A 26,147-nucleotide genomic window follows, 5' to 3' on the forward strand; every position below is an offset into this window, starting at 1 on the left:
TGTTGGACACCCTTGTGGTAAGTTCTGGTTCTATAATAAATATTTATGATTGAATCCATTTTAAACCATCCCTTAATGACTGTTTCATTAAGTCTGTGATTACATGTATTCCTAATTTATGTGGCTGCAGGGGATTGCAGATCCTCTACTCTTACATGTGACTACACCCTAAATGAGTAAGTAATGCATTTCCTGGCTAAGCAAATGCATCTTAATAGCCTTAAGCAGGTTTTTATTTACTGAATTGTTTAAAATAACAGTTGGAAATTATATGTTTTGTTGGATTGTCTAAAATCTAGGATTTTCTAATAGTAAGTAAATGGCTTAACTGTTATATAATGAAAAGTTATGAAAACGATCAGGAATTGGGTGACTTTTCAGCCTCTGAATCATGTTGACTGTTAATTTCTTTAAAAAGTATATATCCACAGAGCTACAAAGATAATATCAACATTTTGTTATTGAAGTTCATATGGATTCAGTCCCCGCCTTTACCTAGTTAATTCATACATAATCATACATAATCATTCTAAAATCATATTTTCTTACTACCGTATTTTTTGGACTATAAGACGCACTGGATTATAAGGAGCACCATCAATAAATGCCCGCTAAAATGTCTAGGTTCATATATAAGGCGCACCGGATTATAAGGCACACCTGATTATAAGGATGAATGACCAGCAGGTGGCAGACCTGTGCACAGTTCAAGGCAGCTGTTGTCTTGTAAGTACGGTTCATATATAAGGGGCACTGGACTATAAGGCGCACCTTTGATTTCTGAGAAAATCAAAGGATTTTTTGTGCGCCTTATAGTCTGAAAAATACGGTATGAAAAAGACCCTGGCATATGGAGAGAGAAATTCAATTAAATGTCAATGCCCATAAGAGAAAACCCCTTTCACTGTGTTGGATTTCCCCTTCCATTACCTGATTCTGAACCTGTTGTACCTGCCATGACTTCTGCCAGCCTACCTTATTGACTCTGTGCCACCTCTCCTGACCTATGTCTTATTGTTCTGCACAAACTTTCCCTGCCCCCAGCAGAACTTGTTTCTGTCGCTTTGGTTCTAGAGACCAGTTTCTCTTCAGATGTCAACGAATAGAGACTATTCCAAGATATAGAAATCTGGTGGATGTAGAAAAGATCCCCATATGATTAAAATGGTGAAGGACAGACAATGTCCTTAGAGGGAATCTGATAGCAGTTTAGACAATACAAAACAAAAGACAGGGTTATGTATTGGCCATGGAGATTTGCTTAACCATACTATTGTGTGGATTGTTATTTGCCGCAGAACTGTGAAAAATGCATTTATATTCAAGGTTTGTAGCTGGACTTGCTTTACACTGCTTAGCAAGCTTCTGTTTGAATACTAAGGCAGCTACTCATAGGGGAGCGACTATGTTGTGGTCATCTAAGAGATCTGAAACACTGGTGCACCAGAGTGCTCCATGTCTATCTCCTCATTGGGACAGTGGGTGATCACCTGCAGCAAGGGCTCTTTCACATTGGCGTTGTCTTGATGCGGATCACAGAAGGCAACACGGGTTCGCATAAGAAACTGATGAAACATCCGTTTTTCTTCACTGAAAAACCAGGTGTGATGCTTTCAATGTTAAACCTTCATTTTTTTTGCAGACTTGGAGACAAAAAGTATGCACCATAGAGACCAAATGGAAGAAAAATGGAGACAAAACACAACTGAAGCTGAGCACCAACGTGAAAGAGCCCTAATAGTTCAGGCAATAGATATTGAAGGTATTTGCCATCATAAGTTGAATAAATGACTTCCCAAAAGACCACAGTTCAGTGAAATCTTATATTTTATTTTCCTTATAAAGTAGTTGCGCTGCTCTAATTGGTTAGACCTCCAGCACGACAAAAGACTTTCATCAGAACCAGCCAAATATCCTGTATACTGAGCCAGGCAACTTCAATAATGGGAGTCCATAGAGGACAACTTCAATTCTACAAAATATATGTGCATGTTTTTCAGCAGAACCTCCAGGAATATAAATAACGGAGCTATTATCACACTCACTTCCTATGTTTACTCTGATTTGTGCAGCAAATGTCAAGCACTCTAGCTGGTAAGCCACAAGTTTATACGAGCCAGAAAAAATGAATCCTAAAAATATTCTAAATGTTGTCTTTATAGACAATTATTGCACTTAAAATAAATATAATTAATAAAATATTCCGTGTAAGTGGTTCTGCAGGACACACAGTCTGCACATTATCTCATTACAGGTCCTCGCACATGGGCTTGTGATGAAAATAAGGATGTCTACAAGTCATTATGGAGATAGATTAGCCAGCCTCCCTCTTGTAGGCTTCCTCCTCCCATCTTGTTTGTAAAACAGGCACAGAGAACAAGTATTGACACAAATGAATCACAATGTGACACGACCAATGACTCTGCTTGACCAGAGGCGTAGACCTATAAAGGAGGAAGACCTGTGTGGATCCAGGCACTTTATTTCTGGGATTCTTTATCACAGGATATCTGGAAAACTGGAGCCTATCTGGACTCTGCTGCACTCCGTAAGTCTGATGTTTGCTAATACTAGCATAAGTGATTAATACTACATAGAGTATACCATGTAAATGTACATTAATAGCACTTAATACAATGTATAAATAATGCAGAGAATACAATGTGCTTAAGAGTAATTCTGGAAAGTCAGAGATGGAATTAATGTAGATATGAACAGTAACTATAACTTTAGAACATAACTTTAACTTTAGATGAGTTATAATATTAGTGCTTTTTTGGAATAATTTTGGAATTATATTTATATAGATAATTGCTAGACAATTACAGATAGATAGATAGATAGATAGATAGATAGATAGATAGATAGATAGATAGGTAGGTAGTTGCTCTGCAGAACTTCTCAGTTGGCCATGTAGCAAACATCACAATAAAGTGACAAATAGTAACATCAAATAAAATTAGAATCAAATAAATTCTAAATAAATTGTATTGTCCAATTATATATTCCAGCACCTCCTAATCAATTGCTTTTTACATACTAAGATATTGTAATATTTATTTACCGATCTTTACCATATTTTTAATTTTTTAAATTTTTTAATTTGGTCATCAAAAAACAATCATATATCAAAAATCCACCATCTGAAGCAAGACCAGCCACTTTTTCGAGCACTAGGTAATATGGATCCTGGTTCCCGAAGAAGTTTGGTTTCCATTAATATTCATGACTTTCCATGCAGTACAGTAACTTTCCACTAAGGGTCGGGAAAGGATTATTAGAGATCCATGGACTTAGATTCTGGACTCTCCTAGAGCTGACTTTAACAGTGTGTTCTGAAGAATATACCATACCGTAGTTACTTTTTTTTTTAGGACAGTCATTTTAAGAACTATAAAATGAAAGACAAAAAGTGCAAAAGAGGAAAACTTTTAAAACTTTTTAATAGTGAAGATCTACTTTTGGACATACTTAAAAAAAATAAATAAAAAAATTACTAAAAATGTTATTCAACATATGCAACACCGTGCACAGCCAGATTCATGACTTGCAACTTTTCTAATAAGTTGCTATGTCAGTCCAGCCGCCTGCTGGTGTATGTGCTGTGACTTTTGATGAATTTTGCCCCTTTTTCAAAACAAAAATGCCTGGCACATATAGACCATAAGAACATTTATAAAAGGGCCAAAGTCACTTTAATGAAACTGATGAGCAGCGGGGATCCAGAAATAGACATAGAACTGGCAAGGAGTTCATCCAACCATTGGGGATCGCCCGATCATCCAGCAGTCTGGTGTTCCATAGGCACGGACCTCACGAGCTTCAGATTAGTCATATATGTATCCCAACATACTATATATCCAAAACTATCTATAAAATTAGACATATAGAAGTCAGCGCAGGTAATAATAATAATAATACTTTATTTATATAGTGCACACAGATTACACATTACTTTATATTGTAATAAAAATCTTTATTTATATTGCGCCATCAAATTCCTTAGAACTTTATAAATCAAAGGGGACGTACACAAATATAATATTACATTATAGAGTACAAACAGTCATATGGAACAATAGGAGTTAGGGCCCTGTTGGCAAGAGCTTACAGTCTATGAGGATGAGGGGGTGACACAAGAGCTTACAGTCTATGAGGATGAGGGGGGACACAAGAGCTTACAGTTTATGAGGATAAGGGGTGACACAAGAGCTTACAGTCTATGAGGATGAGGGGGGACACAAGAGATTACAGTCTATGAGAATTAGGGGTTGACACAAGAACTTACAGTCTATGAGGATGAGGGGGTGACACAAGAGCTTACAGTCTATGAAGATGAGGGGTGACACAAGAGCTTACAGTCTATGAGGATGAGGGGGGACACAAGAGCTTACAGTCTATGAGGATGAGGGGGTGACACAAGAGCTTACAGTCTATGAGGATGAGGGGGTGACACAAGAGCTTACAGTCTATGAGGATGAGGGGGGACACAAGAGATTACAGTCTATGAGGATGAGGGGTGACACAAGAGCTTACAGTCTATGAGGATGAGGGGGTGACACAAGAGCTTACAGTCTATGAGGATGAGGGGGGACACAAGAGATTACAGTCTATGAGGATGAGGGGTGACACAAGAGCTTACAGTCTATGAGGATGAGGGGGTGACACAAGAGCTTACAGTCCATGAGGATGAAGGGGTGACACAAGAGCTTACCGTCTATGAGGATAAGGGGGTGACACAAGAGCTTACAGTCTATGAGGATGAGGAGGAGACACAAGAGCTTACAGTCTATGAGGCTGAGGGGGGTGACACAAGAGCTTACAGTCTATGAGGATGAGGGGTGACACAAGAGCTTACAGTCTATGAGAATTAGGGGTTGACACAAGAACTTACAGTCTATGAGGATGAGGGGGTGACACAAGAGCTTACAGTCTATGGGGATGAGGGGGTGACACAAGAGCTTACAGTCTATGAGAATGAGGGTGACACAAGAGCTCAAAGTCTATGAGAATTAGGGGTTGACACAAGAACTTACAGTCTATGAGGATGAGGGGGTGACACAAGAGCTTACAGTCTATGGGGATGAGGGGGTGACACAAGAGCTTACAGTCTATGAGGATGAGGGTGACACAAGAGCTCAAAGTCTATGAGGATGAGGGGGGTGACACAAGAGCTTACAGTCTATGCGGTTTAGGGGGTGACACAAGAACTTAGAGTCTATGAGGATAAGGGGGTGACACAAGAGCTTAAAGTCTATGAGGATGAGGGTGACACAAGAGCTTACAGTCTATGAGGATGAGGGGGGTGACAGAAGAGCTTACAGTCTATGAGGATGAGGGGGTGACACAAGAGCTAACAGTCTATGATGATGAGGGGTGGCACAAGAGCTTACAGTCTATGAGGATGAAGGGGGTGACACAAGAGCTTACAGTCTATGAGGATGAGGGGGTGACACAAGAGCTTACAGTCTATGAGGATGAGGGGGTGACACAAGAGCTTACAGTATATGAGGTGAGGGAGTGACACAAGAGCTTACAGTCTATGAGAATTAGGGGGTGACACAAGAGCTTACAGTCTATGAGGATGAGTGGGTGGCACAAGAGCTCACAGTCTATGAGGATGAAGGGGGTGACACAAGAACTTACAGTCTATGAGGATGAGGGGGTGACACAAGAGCTTACAGTCTATGGGGATGAGGGGGTGACACAAGAGCTTACAGTATATGAGGATGAAGGGGTGGCACAAGATATATAAGAGCTTGTAAAATGGTCCAGACATTTTTTTATAAAGGAAAAGAATAAAGTAATTTAATAAATAGCAGTCATGGCTTTCTGGCCTATAATATCAGGACAGGTTCCCTACAAAGGTACTGACAAAATGAATGCAGTCTTTAGTTGCTTTGTACTTTGTGCTTTACTTTACTCTGTACTTTTATACAGTACTGTATATCACACTTATTTGTATCCTATGTTGTTGCTGGAGTACAGGGAATCAGGTATTTATTATGTAAGATGTGCTGCAACTTATGGATCTGCTTTTTATAATTCCAGCAAATTAACACTTATGTATTTGTGACATAAAGAACACTTTACTATATAAAAATGGGTTAAAAATGTGTTACTGTCATGTTCCTTTAGAAGTTATCATAGTCATCCTAAAATTGATATTTGATTTCAGTGATAGATGGATGACGTTTTGTTGTGGCCCTTTATATCACACATATACAGTGAATGTTGCTTTCAGCCACTAGGTCTATTACCTCACATATATGTTTGTGTTCCTTCACATATACCTCACGTTAGTCAATTTAAAGGGGCTCTTACCTGCAGCAAAATGCCCTGATCAATCACTGGCAGCCCTGTTTACAAAAGGCACCTTCAGCCACATTAAAGGACATCTAGGACATCTAGCAATAAAGTACTGTAAACCAAGCACACTGACATACTGGTGTGTGCCCCCTCTGACAGGATCTGCTCTTCTTTTAGCTTCTTATTCCCCCATTTTTTTTTAAGTTTTTAAAATTAGGCAAATAAGTCTAAGAAGCATCAGGCTCTATAGATACCATTTGCATAATTTTAAGACTTTTTTTCTTAAAAACAAGGGCATAGGAAGCTTAAAGAAGAGCAGACCCTGGCACACACCAGTATGTCGGTGTGTGTGGTTTACAATCATTGATCCTTTAAAGGTTCCAAACTAAGGTGCTCATTGACCTCCATGTTTCTGACATCGGTTTCTTTTATGATTTTGTTTATGATTCTTGTTCTTGTCCTGTGGACATTGTATGATAACCTCAGTTTGACCTGACATTAAATCTGTGCTGCACACCCTAACCTTTGGCTGTTATATCGTCTTTGCTAGAACTCCTTGATTTCTAAGGACCTTGACTTATCCCTGACCATTCTCTGCATAACCCCTGGTGCATCACAACAGCATCTCTAAACCGGCCCAAGTCAGCATAATTACACCAGGACTACACTGAGAAGTACGTGTTGAGCCTTCGAATCACTTCGAAGTCCAGATCCCAGTACAGGTGAAAAATCCAAGTGATCGAAGAAAATCCCTTCAAAATCCAGTGAGAGGTCCAGCGGTATGCATCGCCCTTTTTCTCATTGTAATGGGCAATAGGTTTGACTTTTTGCTCAGTACAACGAGAAAAAGGGCGATGTATACAGCTGGACCTCTCACTGGATGTTTAAGGAATTTTTTAAACACTAGGTTTATCTAACTGGCAAAACAATAGGCAGTGGATCAAGTTATTTCCTTTCAGGTATTATTTTCTTGGACTGGTTGATTTCTGGAGTTGTAATGTATATGTAATATATTACGAGCTATAGAGTGCAGTTCTCTAGCAAATCCATGACACGATGGTTTATGGCAGACCTTCTGTGGTCAAATTAAAGCACAATCAAAGGCCCTTGTAAATAACTTGACACATGGGATGAGTGGACCCGATAAGGTACCGAATCTGATCCCCTCCTGGTAATAGCCACTGTCTGTGCCACCCTTCAAATGCCACCGGCAAAGCCACCAAAGCATTTAAAGGAAACCTACCACTTGAAGTGGCAGGTTTCAGATGGAAATACCGGGCACCAGCTCAGGGTGAGCTGGTGCCGGAGCTTATCTTTGTTAGAGTTTTAAACCGCGGTATCGCGGTTTAAAACACTTTTTAAACTTTATAGCCGGCGCAGGGAGGTACGCGCTCGGCGCTTACCATGCGCGCGACCGTGCGCGCGGCTACATAGGAAGTGAAGGAGAGCCGCGCACATGGTAAGCGCCGAGCGCGTACCTCCCTGTGCCGGCTATAAAGTTTAAAAAGTGTTTTAAACCGCGATACCGCAGTGTAAAACACTAAAAAAATAAGCTCCGGCACCAGCTCGGTGGTTTCTTCTGAAACCTGCCACTTCAAGTGGTAGGTTTCCTTTAAGTACTGGTAGCATGCATGTTTAACACTGCGCATTTGGGTCTGCTCTTCCCTACTTAACACCACTGATTTGTTCTAATGGTCAGGTGACAAAAGTATGTCACAATTAAACTGTGGGGAAAAGTTCAGTATACAGCGCAAACATTTCTACCTTCAAGATATATTGACTTCGCCCTAGTTGCGCTGGATTATGATATATTCCTCATCCCCTCCCGCCACGCTGGATATGTGAGAAGGCTCTGGCCTCCTGATATCTACTGCGGTCGACTGTGCACAGAATTGTCAGGCACTGCCAGGCACACCACTCTCACACCCCTCCATTCCCACTTGGCGTGAAGGGGGTGTAAAGGGGCAAAACATCACAAATGCTGGAGATGTGCTGGAAATTATTTCAGGGCCTGTACGACAGAAAACTGACATAACAGCTCCACTGAATCTCCCCCCTGGTGTCCATGCCAGACCACAAATTCACTCAAAATAGGTTGTCTGGACCGCCCCTTCATCATTGTTTATTTGGCAGGAATATTGCTATTACAAGACCACATCAGTAACTTCTCAGAAATGCCTTTATGTTTATAAAAACAGAACTATGGACATAGAACTGAATCTCAATTGTCTGTATGTTTTCTTGGGCTAAAAATATTGATGACCTTTCTTTGATATCAGATTGCTGGGGGTTCAATAACCAGCACTAGAATTTCCTTCTCCTACAAGATCAGGAGTTCTCAGCGACTGATAAAGAGGAAATGAAGAGGAAGCAGACAGGTCCCATCTCTGTGTAGCGGCTCAATTAAATGACTGTCTAATATCAATGTAGTACTCAATTATATGAATATTTCAGTACAATATACAGTATAATATAATTATTAGCTAACCATTAAGAGGTTAAATTGTTACAATATGCAGAGTTATATGATACAAGTATAAGTAAAATTCCACTTTTACCAACATTTTACAATTACTTCACTGTTTTCACATTAATTCCAAGTCACTTTATTTCACTCCTTACTGGAATAATGAGATCCCTGAAATTCTGATGTCTTTATTTTGTCCAGACAGCAATTTATCTCTATTTGATGGTCAGATATACAACTTTCCAAAAAGATACTGCTCTTTGATAACAGGTATCCAGAAGAATGAAAGAATGAAAGAATCAGGACATTCATAGGCTATAGAATTATACATACAGTACATTTTAATAAGAATGTCTTTTTCCATTATTTTTATATTTGATAGTTGAATCCATTTTACTTCTTATTCGGTGTTATAAAGATGCTTAGATTGAATTTGTGATCAATAAATGTGTTGCAGAAAAATATGCAACAGTCTAATTAATCTGAATGAGGCTTGGAGAAACCTGTGGTTTCTCTGTCTGAAAATCTGTTACCATGCAATCGAAGTCCAATCTGCTGGCAGTATTGTGTAACACGGGAGGGGGAGCACATTTTACATATTGTCCAATCTGTAGGCAGCATGTTATAGAGCAGCAGAAACTGAGCGGATTGTACATAGTGTCTTATCTGCAGGAAGCATGTTATAGAGCAGGAGGGGCTGAGCAGATTTTACATAGTGTCCTATATGCTGACAGCATGTTATAGAGCAGCAGAAGCAGAGTGGATTTTACATAGTGTCTTATCTGCAGGAAGCATGTTATAGATAAGGAGGGGCTGAGCAGATTTTACAAAGTGTCAAATATGCAGTAAGCATGTTAAAGAGCAAGGAGCAGAAGAGCAGATTGTACATTGTGCCCTACCTGCAGGCAGAATGTTATAGAGCAGGAGGCGGTGAGCAGTTTGAACAAGGTAAACTATCTACAGGCAGCATGTTATAGAGCAGGAGGCGCTAAGCAGATTACACATAGGGGCACATTTACTTACCTGTCCCGTCGCAATCCCCGCTGTGCGTTGTCCGATGAGGATTCGGATCTTCCGCGATTCTGATAGCTCGTGCGCCCAATTTTTTGCATGTGTCGCTTCCCCCGCTGAGGTCCGCTGGAGTTCACCTTCTTCTTCCCGGTGCATGTGAGTGCTGATCTTGCGGCACAATTTCGATTTTAAATTCTGCGGTTTGTACGAATCAGTCGGGTTGTCTGACGTCCATGCCCCCCTATTTGTGTCAGATACAAGCCGGTGCCGCCACAATCCAATCTTGGCGCCAAAAACCTGGGGCAATTCAGGACAAAACGGTAAAAAGTCGGGAAACCTGACGAAAATGCGCTGTTCGGACCCTTAGAAAATGTGCCCCAATGTGTCCTATCTGCAGGCAGCATGTTATAGAGTAGGAGTAGCTGAGCAGAATGTAATTGCAGCCCCTATCCACAACATAATGAATAACAATCTGGTTTTTGTGGATCCAATCACTAGAACACTTCTTAGCAGTCCTGAAATTGGGGTCTTTTTCCAGCAAATGAATGGAGGAGCATGTCAAGCATGAGCCCCACTGCTTCATTCACCATGGGTTTGCGCCACATATCATTCTGTCAGGGGTATGGAACTTTTAATTTTGTGATTAATGGGAATGCAAATAATAAGACTTCCATGATCAGCTTGGTATCATTTATCCTGTGGATCAGGGATAATACTGAGCAAATCCCTTTAAAGGGAGTTTATAACCATTTTTCTACTCAATTATGATTATAGAACCAAATGTCAAAGGGATCCGGCCACCAGGTTTTATCCATTTAACTACTAGCCCCCTCAAGTGAGGTATGAAATGTCCTTCCTAGAATTCCATCATTTATGTTTATGTAAAACCACACACGTTTTCCTATAAAAAATTACCTCCATATACAATGTCATATGCAGATGAGCTGAAAAGAATTACCCTGAGATGAGTCACTTTTAAAAGGATAAAAAAGGAGCGTTACTGCAGATACAGGCGGTCCCCTACTTAAGAACACTCGACTTACATACGACCCCCAGTTACAAACGGACCCCTGGATATTGGTAATTTATTGTACTTTAGTCCCGGGATACAATAAACAGCTATAACAATTATCACAGGTGTCTGTAATGAAGCTTTAGTGTTAATCCTGATTCTTATGACAACCCAACATTTTTAAAATCCAATTGTCACAGAGACCAAAAAAGTTCTGTCTGGGATTACAATGATAAAATATACAGTTCCGACTTACATACAAACTCAACTTAAGAACAAACCTACAGACCCTATCTTGTATGTAGCCCGGGGACCGCTTGTACTTCCTTTCTTGGACTCTATATCAATCTGGTGTTGTTGTCAAGATGAGGATTTCATTTTTCAAAATGCATCTGGATTGCAGTTCTTTGAGCTTTTGTGTGATGTGTTCTGAAGATATGTGCAGATAAAAATATAGTCAGGAATTATCTTTATCAGCAACTCATATTCGCAGCTATGTAACTGACAACTGCCTGTATCCCTAGTACTGTACTACATCATTGTGTGTTTTTAAAGACAAAATTCTCATGTTTACAATGTCACCAGGACTTTGCTCAAGATAGGTAGATGGTCCATTTGCAGCCTTTTAAAGTGATGCATCTCAGATAAAAACAAATTTTTGTAAATCACTTTGAATGTGCATTTTTCTATGTAAAAGAGGAATTTCTAGAAAGGATATTTCATACAGTCCCAGAAGGCGCAGGTAGTTTAGTGGTGTAAAGGCTGGTGACAAAGTCCCTTTACGGTGTAATCTCTGGAAGTGGAAGATATTATACAGGATCACTATTGGAATTGTAAGGCTAAAGATATATTATCCGCTATCTTTATGGTGTTTATTTTAGAACACCTTTAAGTAGGTTCTATTAAGTCCAGTCTTTCAGAGATAATGGGTCTAATGTAAAATGGTTCATTTCTCTTTCAGTAATGTTTTAATTTAGTGCCCATTTTAGATGTTGGCACAGATGTAATGCTTGGGAAATAGAAGGTAATATTACCGTTACTGTCTGTAATGTAATAGTGTCTGTAAGAACAATAGATGAATACACCAATACAAATGTCACATTAACAGGAAATTACACATTACACAACAGCAGGAGCTCGATCCATTGCTTCCAGTCTTCTCACGAGATCATGTAACAAATTAAATTGACAATTAGAGATGAGCGAACATGCTCGTCCGAGCTTGATGCTCGGTCGAGCATTAGGGTACTCGAAACTGCTCGTTGCTCGGACGAATACTTTGCCCGCTCGAGAAAATGGCAGCTCCCGCCGTTTTGCTTTTTGGCGGCCAGAAACAGAGCCAATCACAAGCCAGGAGACTCTGCACTCCACCCAGCATGACGTGGTACCCTTACACGTCGATAGCAGTGGTTGGCTGGCCAGATCAGGTGACCCTGGGATAGACTAGCCGCTGGCCGCGCTGCTCGGATCATTCTGTCTCTGGATGCCGCTAGGGAGAGAGCTGCTGCTGGTCAGGGAAAGCGTTAGGGTGTTCTATTAGCTTACTGTTAGGCAGGAGTGATTCTCAAAGAACCCAACAGCCCTTCTTAGGGCTACAATAACGTTCTACTTTTTTTATTTTAATTTGCATCTTTTACCATTTTGTGAGGAATTAGCAGGGGGACTTGCTACCGTTGTGTTTAGCTCTTAGTGGCACACATATCCATAGCAAAGACCGAAGTGGGAAAATTCAGTAGGGGTTGGATTTCTATTAGGCAATAACTCAGTGTCATCTCATCTGGCATAGTAGTGTGCTTCCTTTGATACTTGGCTAGAAAATAGCCATAGGAGAATACAAACAGCTTCTTGAAGCCTACAGTAGCGTTCTATATATTTGATTTCTGGTTGATCTGCTGGTGGCTGTAGTTTCTGCAGTGCATGTACTTGCCAATTCTGAGCAATTTGTAGTGAGACTTGCGACCGCTGTGTTCTGCGCTTAGTGGCGCACATATCCATAGCAAAGGCTGAAGTGGCAAAATTCAGTAGGGGTTGGATTTCTATTAGGCAATAACTCAGTGTCATCTCATCTGGCATAGTAGTGTGCTTCCTTTGATACTTGGCTAGAAAATAGCCATAGGAGAATACAAATAGCTTCTTGAAGCCTACAGTAGCGTTCTATATATTTGATTTCTGGTTGATCTGCTGGTGGCTGTAGTTTCTGCAGTGCATGTACTTGCCAATTCTGAGCAATTTGTAGTGAGACTTGCGACCGCTGTGTTCTGCGCTTAGTGGCGCACATATCCATAGCAAAGGCTGAAGTGGCAAAATTCAGTAGGGGTTGGATTTCTATTAGGCAATAACTCAGTGTCATCTCATCTGGCATAGTAGTGTGCTTCCTTTGATACTTGGCTAGAAAATAGCCATAGGAGAATACAAATAGCTTCTTGAAGCCTACAGTAGCGTTCTATATATTTGATTTCTGGTTGATCTGCTGGTGGCTGTAGTTTCTGCAGTGCATGTACTTGCCAATTCTGAGCAATTTGTAGTGAGACTTGCGACCGCTGTGTTCTGCGCTTAGTGGCGCACATATCCATAGCAAAGGCTGAAGTGGCAAAATTCAGTAGGGGTTGGATTTCTATTAGGCAATAACTCAGTGTCATCTCATCTGGCATAGTAGTGTGCTTCCTTTGATACTTGGCTAGAAAATAGCCATAGGAGAATACAAATAGCTTCTTGAAGCCTACAGTAGCGTTCTATATATTTGATTTCTGGTTGATCTGCTGGTGGCTGTAGTTTCTGCAGTGCATGTACTTGCCAATTCTGAGCAATTTGTAGTGAGACTTGCGACCGCTGTGTTCTGCGCTTAGTGGCGCACATATCCATAGCAAAGGCTGAAGTGGCAAAATTCAGTAGGGGTTGGATTTCTATTAGGCAATAACTCAGTGTCATCTCATCTGGCATAGTAGTGTGCTTCCTTTGATACTTGGCTAGAAAATAGCCATAGGAGAATACAAATAGCTTCTTGAAGCCTACAGTAGCGTTCTATATATTTGATTTCTGGTTGATCTGCTGGTGGCTGTAGTTTCTGCAGTGCATGTACTTGCCAATTCTGAGCAATTTGTAGTGAGACTTGCGACCGCTGTGTTCTGCGCTTAGTGGCGCACATATCCATAGCAAAGGCTGAAGTGGCAAAATTCAGTAGGGGTTGGATTTCTATTAGGCAATAACTCAGTGTCATCTCATCTGGCATAGTAGTGTGCTTCCTTTGATACTTGGCTAGAAAATAGCCATAGCAATAGGATAGGATTGTTTGGTTCTAAAAACTCAAAAAAAAACAAAAAACACAAAAAAAAACAAAAAACACAAAAAAACACACAAAAAAAAAAAAAAAAAGTAAAAAAAAAAAAAAAGTTATAACTCTCATTTTAAAAATGTTTAACCCCAGGGCTAGGGGTAGAGGACGAGGGCGGGGACGTGGGCGTCCAACTACTGCAGGGGTCAGAGGCCGTGGTCCTGGGCGGGGTGAGACACCACCTGCTGATGAGGGAGCAGGGGAACGCCGCAGAGCTACACTCCCTAGGTTCATGTCTGAAGTTACTGGGACTCGTGGTAGAGCACTGTTGAGGCCAGAACAGTGCGAACAGGTGATGTCGTGGATTGCTGACAATGCTTCGAGCAATTTGTCCACCACCAGTCAGTCTTCCACGCAGTCCACCCATGTCACCGAAATCCCCACTCCTCCAGCTCCTGCACCTCAGCCTCCTCCCCCCCAGTCTGCCCCCTCCCAGGAAAATTTGCCATTTGAACCGGCATACTCTGAGGAACTGTTTTCTGGACCCTTCCCACAGTCACAAACCACTTGTCCGGTTGCTGCTGAGCAATTTTCCGATGCCCAGGTTTTCCACCAGTCACAGTCTGTGGGTGATGATGACCTTCTTGACGTAGTGGAAGTGTGTAAAGAGGTGTCCGACGATGAGGAGACACGGTTGTCAGACAGTGGGGAAGTTGTTGTCAGGGCAGGAAGTCCGAGGGGGGAGCAGACTGAGGGATCGGAGGATGATGAGGTGACAGACCCAAGCTGGGTTGAGAGGCCGGGTGAACACAGTGCTTCTGAGACGGAGGAGAGTCCTCGACCTGAACAGGTTGGAAGAGGCAGTGGTGGGGCCAGACGGAGAGGCAGGGCCAGAGCTGGTGCATCAGCGCCACTGTCAACTAGTGAAGCTCCCGTGGTGAGGGCTCTTGCGGCGAGGGCTAGATCTTCAGAAGTGTGGAGGTTCTTTAAGGAAACACCGGATGACCGACGGACTGTGGTGTGCAACATTTGCCAAACCAGGCTCAGCAGGGGTTCCACCACTACTAGCTTAACTACCACCAGTATGCGCAGGCATATGAATGCTAAGCACCCCACTCAGTGGCAACAAGCCCGTTCACCTCCGGCCGTGCACACCACTGCTCCTTCCCCTGTGTCAGCTGCTAGTCAGCCCCCTGCCCAGGACCCTGGCCCAAAAACCCCATCGTCGCCTCCACGATCCTCCACAGCATCCACCAGCGTTCAGCTCTCCATACCCCAGACGCTGGAGCGGAAACGCAAATATAGTGCAACCCACCCGCACGCCCAAGCCCTTAATGTGCACATCTCCAGATTGCTTAGCCTGGAGATGCTGCCCTATAGGCTAGTAGAGACCGAGGCCTTTCGCAACCTCATGGCGGCGGCCGCCCCTCGGTATTCGGTCCCCAGCCGCCACTACTTTTCCCGATGTGCCGTCCCAGCCCTGCACCAGCACGTGTCAGACAACATCATCCGTGCCCTGACCAACGCCGTTTCTGACAAGGTCCACCTGACCACGGACACGTGGACGAGTGCTGCCGGGCAGGGCCACTATATATCGCTGCCGGCACATTGGGTTAACTTGGTGGAGGCTGGGACCGAGACTGACCCTGGGGCTGCTCATATACTGCCGACGCCGAGGATTGCGGGGCCTACCTCGGTCCAGGTGTTTCAGGCCTACTATGCCTCCTCCTCCTCCCACCCCTCCTCCACCTCCTCCTCCGAACTACCATCCGTGGGCACGGCGCCATCAGTCGGTAGCTCTAGGCACAGCAGCAGTGCCGTCGCTAAGCGACAGCAGGCGGTGCTCAAACTGCTGAGCCTAGGCGACAAAAGGCACACCGCCCAAGAGCTATTACAGGGCATCACGGCGCAGACTGATCTGTGGCTGGCACCGCTGAACCTCAAGCCGGGAATGGTTGTGTGTGACAACGGCCGTAACCTGGTGGCGGCTCTGCAACTCGGCAGACTGACACATGTGCCATGCCTGGCCCATGTGTTAAATCTGATAGTGCAGCGTTTCCTCAAGACATACCCCAATCTGTCTGATTTGCTCACGAAGGTGCGCCGCATCTGTGCGCATTTCAGGAAGTCCAGCCCAGATGCTGCCACTCTCAGGGCAGCGCAGCGCCGCCTCCAACTGCCCGCTCACCGACTGTTGTGCGACGTGCCCACGAGGTGGAATTCAACACTGACCATGTTATCCAGAGTTTACCAGCAGCGCAGAGCGATTGTAGACTGCCAGATGTCAACTTCCACCAGAACTGGTAGTCAGGTCAGTCAGCTTCCTCAAGTCTACAATGAGGAGTGGACGTGGATGTCTGATATCTGTCAGGTGCTGAGTAACTTTGAGGAGTCAACACAGATGGTCAGTGGCGATGCCGCCATCATCAGCCTCACCATCCCGCTGCTTGGCCTGTTGAAAAACTCTCTGGTCAGCATGAAGTCGGAAGCTTTGCGCTCGTCACAAGAGACGGGGGAAGAATATTCCCTTGTTGATAGCCAAAGCACCCTGAGGTCTGTTTCTCAGCGCATATCGGAGGAGGTGGAGGTGGAGGAGGATGAGGAGGAAGAGGAGGAGAATGTTGGCGAGACACAAGAGGGGACCATTGTTGAGTCCTTCACTGTTCAGCGTGTATGGGCAGAAGAAGAGGAGTTGGAGGAGTTGGAGGAGGAGGAAATGGACAGTCAGGCCAGTGAGGGGAGTGAATTCTTACGCGTTGGTACTCTGGCGCATATGGCAGATTTCATGCTAGGCTGCCTATCCCGTGACCCTCGCGTTCAAAGAATTTATTCCAGCACCGATTACTGGGTGTTCACTCTCCTGGACCCACGGTACAAGCAAAATCTTGCCACTCTCATCCCTGCAGAGGAAAGGAGTGTGAGAATGCATGAATACCAGCAGGCCCTGGTGCACAAGCTGAAACAGTATTTCCCTTCTGACAGCGCTAGCGGCAGAGTGCGTAGTTCTGCGGGACAAGTAGCGAGGGAGAGTAGGCGAGCAGGCAGCTTGTCCAGCACTGGCAAGGGTACGCTTTACAAGGCTTTTGCCAGCTTTATGTCACCCCAGCAAGACACTGTCACCTGTCCCCAGTCTCGGCAGAGTAGGGCTGATCTTTACAGAAAGATGGTGAGGGAGTACGTAGCTGACCATACCATCGTCCTAAATGATCACACAGCTCCCTACAACTACTGGGTTTCAAAGCTGGACATGTGGCACGAACTGGCGCTGTACGCCTTGGAGGTTCTTGCCTGCCCTGCCGCTAGCGTCTTGTCCGAGCGGGTTTTCAGTGCAGCTGGTGGCATCATCACCGATAAGCGTACACGCCTGTCGACTGACAGCGCTGACAGGCTGACGCTTATTAAAATGAATAAAGGCTGGATTTCTCAGAATTTCCAATCTCCACCAGGTGAAGGAAGCTCAACCTGAATAATTGATCCACTCCTCCTCCTCCTCCTCATTTTCCTCCTTCTCCTCCTCTTTGTACAGTAAAGCAGAGGAAAATGGCTATTTTTTGACAGGGCCCACTGGCTCTTGCTATACTTCATGCATTTAATTTTTCTGGAGGGCCACCTACCCGGTCCTCTGTTTGAAACAATTTTTGTGAGTGCCACATACAGGCACTCAATCTATTCCATTTTTCTGGAGGGCCACCTACCCGGTCCTCTGGTTTGAAACATTTTTGGGACTGCCACATACAGGCACTCAATCTATTCCATTTTACTGCAGGGCCACCTACCTGCTCCTCTGGTTTGAAGAATTTTTGGGACTGCCACATACAGGCACTCAATCTATTCCATTTTACTGGAGGGCCACCTACCTGCTCCTCTGGTTTGAAACATTTTTGGGACTGCCACATACAGGCACTCAATCTATCCCATTTTACTGGAGGGCCACCTACCTGCTCCTCTGGTTTGAAACATTTTTGGGACTGCCACATACAGGCACTCAATCTATTCCATTTTACTGCAGGGCCACCTACCTGCTCCTCTGGTTTGAAGAATTTTTGGGACTGCCACATACAGGCACTCAATCTATTCCATTTTACTGGAGGGCCACCTACCTGCTCCTCTGGTTTGAAACATTTTTGGGACTGCCACATACAGGCACTCAATCTATCCCATTTTACTGGAGGGCCACCTACCTGCTCCTCTGGTTTGAAACATTTTTGGGACTGCCACATACAGGCACTCAATCTATTCCATTTTACTGCAGGGCCACCTACCTGCTCCTCTGGTTTGAACAATTTTTGGGACTGCCACATACAGGCACTCAATCTATTCCATTTTACTGGAGGGCCACCTACCTGCTCCTCTGGTTTGAACAATTTTTGGGACTGCCACATACAGGCACTCAATCTATCCCATTTTACTGGAGGGCCACCTACCTGCTCCTCTGGTTTGAAAAATGTTTGGGACTGCCACATACAGGCACTATCCAAATTAAATTGTCTCCATAGCAGCCTCCACACGTTGTCTCCATTGCTACCTCCAAAAGTCGTCCATATAGCTGCCTCCATACATCGTCCCTTTATCAAACGAGGTGTGTCAGGCAGAAATTTGGGTTGTTTTCATGGATTCCACATCAAAGTTGTTAACTTTGTCGCCACCCTGCTGTGTAATCCACAAAATATACTTGCAAACTTTTACCATTTAGGGATATTATTTCAGCGCTTCTTGCGCATCTGTTTACATTCCCCTCACCCGCCATATCCTAAACTTATAAGAACGCTACTACACTTGATCTTATACAAAAGTGCTGTTTGGGGAGTAGCCTAGAGACAGGGGCTTGGATTTGCGAAAGCTCGCCTGGCAGCGGAGCGCCAGCTCCATGCGCATCATGCGCTTCTTGCGCATCTGTTTACATTCCCCTCACCCGGCATATCCTAAACTTATAAGAACGCTACTACACTTGATCTTATACAAAAGTGCTGTTTGGGGAGTAGCCTAGAGACAGGGGCTTGGATTTGCGAAAGCTCGCCTGGCAGCGGAGCGCCAGCTCCATGCGCATCATGCGCTTCTTGCGCATCTGTTTACATTCCCCTCACCCGGCATATCCTAAACTTATAAGAACGCTACTACACTTGATCTTATACAAAAGTGCTGTTTGGGGAGTAGCCTAGAGACAGGGGCTTGGATTGGCGAAAGCTCGCCTGGCAGCGGAGCGCCAGCTCCATGCCAAGATCCAACTAACATAGTTTTAACTGCAGCACCTTTAATCTACTACTAGTTCACTGCCTCCATACATGGTCCCCTTATCAAACGAGCTGTGTCAGGCAGAATTTTGGGTTGTTTTCATGGCTTCCATGTTAACTTTGTCGCCACCCTGCTGTGTAATCCACAAAATATACTGGCAAACTTTTATCATGTACCGATATTATTTGAGCACTTCTTGCTCACCTCCTTTGGTTCCTCTCTGCCACCCATTGGTTTGAAGCCTGAGTCCATTTAGGGTATGTCGCCATGACACTCTCTAGCCTGCTGCCGCTGCCTCTGCATGCCGTCCCCGTGGTGTTTCCATCCTTTTCTGAGGTTCCCAGGTGTTTGGCCAAGCTTCCCTGTGCAGAGCCTTGGTCCCCTTGAAAAATGCTCGAGTCTCCCATTGACTTCAATGGGGTTCGTTATTCGAGACGAGCACTCGAGCATCGGGAAAAGTTCGTCTCGAATAACGAGTACCCGAGCATTTTAGTGTTCGCTCATCTCTATTGACAATGTTTTTATGTAACCGAGTGGAGGTGAGTGAAATATGATGCTTAATAAAAGGGAGACATTATGATATCTAGTAAAAACAGATATCAATCATGAGGGTTTGACTACAACAAAAAGTGTTGTCCATATTAAAATAATATTTATATGCAATCAGATAAAATACAAAGTGTCCTGCTGAAGGAACTGGGGTCAATTGTTACCTGTAGGGGCACCTGAAAAAATTGTTAAAAGGAGTCACTATTTTTAAGGGCTTTTTTCCTTGGGGTTTTGTAAAGATGTACCGTACATTTTTGGTCATTTTAAAGGGATATACCACATGCACCCTGGCAGCAAATGGGAATGTATTTCATACAGTGCCTATATTATTTATCTCCATTTCCAAAATATTCCACAGTTAAATCCATATGCTAATGAGGCAGTTAGAACATGTCCTCAACAACAGATCATTGCCTAAATCACTCTTTTTCCGATTTCATTCCATGCGACTCACAAGACAAATGTCCTGCTTATCTGATGGAGAGAAAAGTAGTCCAAGTAGAAATAGCAGCGCTCCAGCTGCAGAGGATACTTCCTCGGTGCAACAACTGCCTCATTAGCATATGGATTAAAATGAGAATTTCCCAGGAATGGCATAATGGCTCAAAATTATAACAGTGTTTTTGAAATCACAGTGGGGGAGATTTACAATTACTTCTCTGACAGTTTTCTAGCAGAGAAGACATGTAAATATCCCCATCGCTGCAGGTTGGGAAGCTTTTCTACCCCCACAACACTTTGGGAGTGATGGGGTGAAGTATGGTGCGAGCGGGGGGAGGGGGGCAGGGAAATGAATTCCCTGGCCTTTCATATTTAATATAGCCTCCACCATAAAACCAGAGACTCTTGCTGAAATCTCTGCCAGATCCGAACTGGTACAGATGGCCTCTTCGTAAATCTGAATTTAAATAGCAGTCTTAATAAATTACCCCCCCCCCCCGTGCTGCCAACAGATTATAATGCCAATGGGTGGTGGTAGACTCCCTTCAAAGAACCTTTAATTATTGCCAAATATACTTCTTGTATGTGTATAATTGGTGATAAAATAGTCATCCTTCTCTTGTAAGCATAAAGTCTATAAGCCTCTTATCACTCGCACTTAGGAAACCTTCTCTCTTCCTTCCTATAAGGATATACATAATAATTTCCCCAAGGATTACACAGCCAAGCCTGATACCTGAGCTAATTATTCTTTATATGCAGCTAAGTTAACAGTTTTGCACATTTGTGTGAGCAATTAGTTGGTATATTATAAAACTTACAGTAAATATTTGTACAGATGATATGATGATATAAGGCTCTCTTTTGTGGTTCTAAATGATATGGTGTTACTAGCATGTCAGCAATATGTGCCTTCAAAGGATTGGACATTACAGGGAACCTGTCACCAGGAAAGTCATTTTTAGTAGCTGGTGGCAAGTTCCAATAGTCTATGCTATGCTGATTTTAAAAATGCCTTTGTCCGCATTATAAATCATTTCAGTATTTTATATATACCAGTAAGTGTTATTCGCATTACCTAGCTCCCTTCCAGCAGCGTGTGGTGAGTCCCTGGGGAGGAGGCGGCTGCAGCCTGTGTCAGTCTCATCCCCTCCCCACTTCATGTCATGTCTATTGAGCAGACAGGGGAGGGAGGGGGATGGTGTGGAGGAGAGGAAGAATACATGAGGAGACATGGCTGCAGCTGCCCCTTCCGCAGGAGTCATTGCACACTGCTGGCAGGGAGCCAGGTGCGCTTCAATGTTTCAACATGCTGATCAATGGGAATACCATTGGCACCACCACAAAATCATGAGATCAAGGGTCCCATTTACCTGATTAAATTTAGGACCAGGGCACATGTCCTTGGCTATCTCTGGCAGTCCCATAGATGGTAAAGGTATTGTCAGTGCCCTGGCAGAGAGCATCCATGTCTTACCCTTCCAGTTATACAGGGAAACTATAAAACCCAATATTGCTACAGGTGGGGCAGCAGTAGTCAAACCTCAATATCAATGTTAATAAAGAAAAACATTAAAGAACATTCGGCCAACCCCTTTGAGTTTGTGTCTGGTGTAGATGGTAAACTTCCTGACCTTAACATAATAAATAAGGCAATCATCCAAACTTATTCAGGTGCTGCCTTTCATGCCCAGGACTTGCATCACTACATCTAAGATACAATGTTTATCAGAATCAGCTTCTTGGGGGATGGAGGATGTGTCCCTTCCTCCTGATTTAAGTCTGTTTCAGGACCTTTGGAAGACCTTCAGAGGTCCTTAAATGGCTCTTGTGTACATCTGTATTGAGGGCAGAAACAGATGTACAAGGATTTCATGGGTGAAGGCCATTCTTAGTATAAAATTTGGTGGGTGGCCATGAGCCATCTAGAACGCTAGGGCTACTGAGGCCATTTATTATAATCCACTATTGCAGAACTGATTGGACAATGGCTTGTAAGGATTTTCCAAATAATAACACCCAGTTCTCAATAGATTCATACATTTGTAGGAGGAATAACAGAGGAACCAGATGTATTATTTTAGGCCCCTTTCACACTGATGTTGTGGGGACGTATATTTGCATTTATTATTGACTTTGCAGCAGTATTTTTAACATCAGCATTTTCTTTTGTTGCTGCTGAATATTTTATTAAATGTCGGCACAACAACTTAGCTTCTTTTCCGACAATCAACTGGGCACACCTTTTGAGTCCTGACACTTTTCCTGCACTTCTACTTTCCTGACATTTTTTATGGCGGAATTTTTGGCACTTAATAAGAGCAAATTTGCCAACTTCTACACCCCCTTATGAATGTGGATTGTCATTTCTGACGCTCATTTATTCATCTTACGGTGCCGTTTTTTTAGCAATTTTTTGGGGCAAATTTTTATTGAATTTATAGAACGCTTTTAAGTAATCTGCACATAATATATTAATGTATCATTTACCATGCAAGATTTTTATACAATGTATAGATGCTTAATTCTTGTGAGGGTGAAAACGTCAGCCTTCTATAAAATCTATACATTACTAATGATATAATTATTTATCACATTATTGGTAGAACAATAAAAAGGTTCCGCAAGCTCCATTGCATAAATGATTAGGATATAAGTCTCTCTGTCACAGTTTCTTTATACGGTAGATGTATATGAAGAATACGATCTCCCTCCCATTGGGGGACATAATTTCATAGTATTCATACTACTGGTATTAGAAGATAGAAAATGAGTTCTGACCGGAGCTCCCGATTCCCTTGCTTCCGTGTGTCTTTCTCTTCCAATATGTCAAAATAGAGCAGCACAAATTCCTGAATCCTCCAATAAGAATATACCGCTATTCAGACCAACACGCGTTTTTCTTGTGACCTCCTCCGTATGCAACATATGTTGTGGTAGATCGCTGGAAGAAATTCACCCGCAGATAGCGTAGTGCAGTTTACACTCAAGATTTATTTAGATTAAAAACATACTCACAAAAGAGCGATAAAAATGCGCATATAAAACTCCAATATGGGACGCCAGGCGAGAACGTGCAGCTGGCGTCCCATATTGGAGTTTTATATGCGCATTTTTATCGCTCTTTTGTGAGTATGTTTTTAATCTAAATAAATTCTGAGTGTAAACTGTACTAAGCTATCTGCGGGTGAATTTCTTCCAGCGATCTACCGCAACATATGTTGCATACGGAGGAGGTCACAAGAAAAACGCAGGAGTGTTGGTCTGAATAGCGGTATATTCTTATCGGAGGATTCAGGAATTTGTGCTGGAGGAGTGTGAACTGCTCTATTTTGACATATTGGAAGAGAAAGACACACGGAAGCAAGGGAATCGGGAGCTCCGGTCAGAACTCATTTTCTATGTTTTACAATTTGGGTTTACTGGATCAACCCTTGACTTTTTGTAGCTCCATGAGAGAGGTGTGCAGCACATAGCTGTTATTGCTGTATTTTTTGGTATTAGAAGAGGTTCCAGAATTTCAGAGAGTGTGGTGTGTCTGATCCTGTCAGGACTCGCTCCAGAGATTGGCCTCTGATTTCTAGGCGGGACTTGATGTGGGAGTTTCTGTATCGCAGCCTTCCATGTACTTACATTATACTCTACAGCATGCATTGCACGCTGCTCATTACTATACACAGCATAGGCCATTCAGAAACATCACAACCTTATGTTTCTCCCAAAGGTCTCTTAAGAAGCTGGAGGCGAAGTTAAGTAAACTTTAGAATAGAATTCTGCACAGTCTGGATATAATATCTGTGTTCTTTTATCTATAGGAAGGAGCTATAATACAGAGAGCTCCGGTACAGAAGAAATATGATGAAGAGGTCTATCCGGAAAATGTTCCATCCTGCAGGGGAGAAGGACAGTGGGCCATATGATGGGGTCATCCTGCACTCGGAGTCCTCCACCTCCATTCAGGAGGACCCACAGCTTATCTTCAAGGTATGTGAGATTACAATGCTGTATATCGTGCTTGTACATTATAATATAGGATTGCTTATACAGTTAGGACACAGCATGCTGATTTAATTATGTGCAGCTTCCTCCAAGTACTGAAAGCTCTCTGCCCAGAAGGAATTCTTTTAGCACTTCTAAAGCCAAAGTGATCATGAGATTCTTAGGAGGCTTTTCGATCAATGTGTACAAGGCAACTTGCCTGACTGTAAGATGAGCCCAAGTCTGTATGACAGCCAATACTATTACACCTGCAGAGGAATGGAGCGGAGGTTAATGTCATTTCTATGTTCTGGTCTAATATTAGATCATAGATCAGGAAATCACAGTACTGTATAGTCACTCCTCTACTACTGTATGTAGAGGCTTCATATAGGCTCTTCTAACACTAAGATTCTAAGTTACACTTAGACAAGGTAGTATCTTCATTTTATTGCCTTCATTTTTCTAAGGTACTTTCCATACTTTTATATGTGCTTGCTTTTCAATAACACTACTGTGATCCTGATTCCCCATAAAAAGCCAGAACTGTACATGGACTGACATGTTCTAAGGGTTTGTTTTCAATCACATCTCTGTTTGCCATATTGACCAAGTTCCAACGTGACTCAGGCTAAACCACGTGTTTCATTCTCGCTCTTGTCCTGATATTAGTAATACACGCTGATGATTTATAAATCATTGCTTTGGTACTTCTCATTATAGAGATTTATCAATCATTTATGAATAGGATCTCATGAGCTGATGAACGTCAAACATTAAAATTTACATTTCTAAGATCATCGTCTCTAGAGATTGTTGAATAGTGATTCGTAACATGGGGGGGCTTGTCATTTCACTTAAGTTCCCCTTGAAATGACAATGATAAATGACATAGGGGGTCGTTTATCATTAGCCAGGGCATTTTTGCAGGTCTTTTCTCGTTTTTTCTGGGTTTCGGACTTGTTTGATTTATCTTAGAGGTCAAGATATTAGACAGCTGAGCCTATCGGCACAAAAGTCTCAAACTCTTCTGCAACATCTTCTAAAGTTTTTCCTATGCCTGGACAGGACTGGAGTTTATTTGCAACTTTTTTAACCACAATTTGTCAAAATTGCGCCATTTTCAAGTGTTTTCAAGTATTTGCATCTGGATTTTAAAGATATATCACTGAAAATTCTTGCGCCGAAAACTTTGCTAGGTGAGTGGAAAAGACGCAAATTTAAGTGCAGATATCAAATATGCCAAAAAGTCGCATCCTAAATCCTGAAATAAATGACCCCCATAGACGACTAAAAGTCGTAATACACTATGGTACATGAGGTTTCATATTCTATTTGTCATCTGAATAACATGTTAAAACTATAATCTCCGCAGCCAAGATTTCATATCAGCAGTGAGAATGACACAGCAGATATTGGAAGTTTTTCTTCTATTATTCTGAATGTTCTTGCTGTGGATATAAAATTTGTATGGGATATGTTTATGTGTCTATATAATGCATGTAAAATAAATTACTATTATATTTGTTATTCAGCTTATTCAAGAGGGCAATGTGTGCCGAATCCGGAGCTTTATAATGAAAAACCCTTCAAGCCTGATGGGTAGAGATGATTCGGAGGCCACGCCGCTTCATTACGCTTCCAAATACGGACACTTGGAGCTGATGTTGATGATTATCAATGAGACTTGTGATGAAGGTAATATATATAATCCTATGTGCACTGATTCTATACTGCATATATCTACCTTGTCTAATAATATGGCAACACAGTTCGGAGAACAATGAGATAAAAATCTGGCACATATAGTACTGCCTAAGGCCACGTTCCTTCGGGCCGTTGTAGGGACGTATGTTCAGCCGCGTGGCACAGCAGCG

General features: G+C 42.8%; 1 protein-coding gene across 3 annotated transcripts in view; it reads left to right on the top strand.

The window, feature by feature from the left end:
• Positions 1–2,389: 2,389 nt before the first annotated feature.
• The window catches only part of TRPA1 (transient receptor potential cation channel subfamily A member 1), a 78,723-nt gene continuing 54,965 nt past the window's right edge, over positions 2,390–26,147 (top strand). For 2 of the 3 annotated variants that reach the window (XM_072151727.1, XM_072151729.1), the window contains exons 1-3: positions 2,390–2,548; positions 24,108–24,276; positions 25,806–25,968. In XM_072151727.1, coding sequence (XP_072007828.1) covers positions 24,148–24,276; positions 25,806–25,968 — 292 coding nt within the window. In that variant the 5' untranslated portion in view covers positions 2,390–2,548; positions 24,108–24,147. Of the gene's footprint in view, positions 2,549–23,958; positions 24,017–24,107; positions 24,277–25,805; positions 25,969–26,147 lie in introns of those variants that run through there. The other variant, XM_072151728.1, reaches the window with a different exon arrangement.

The sequence above is a fragment of the Engystomops pustulosus genome, chromosome 5 (genome assembly GCF_040894005.1).
Source record: "Engystomops pustulosus chromosome 5, aEngPut4.maternal, whole genome shotgun sequence".
Lineage (NCBI taxonomy): Eukaryota > Metazoa > Chordata > Amphibia > Anura > Leptodactylidae > Engystomops > Engystomops pustulosus.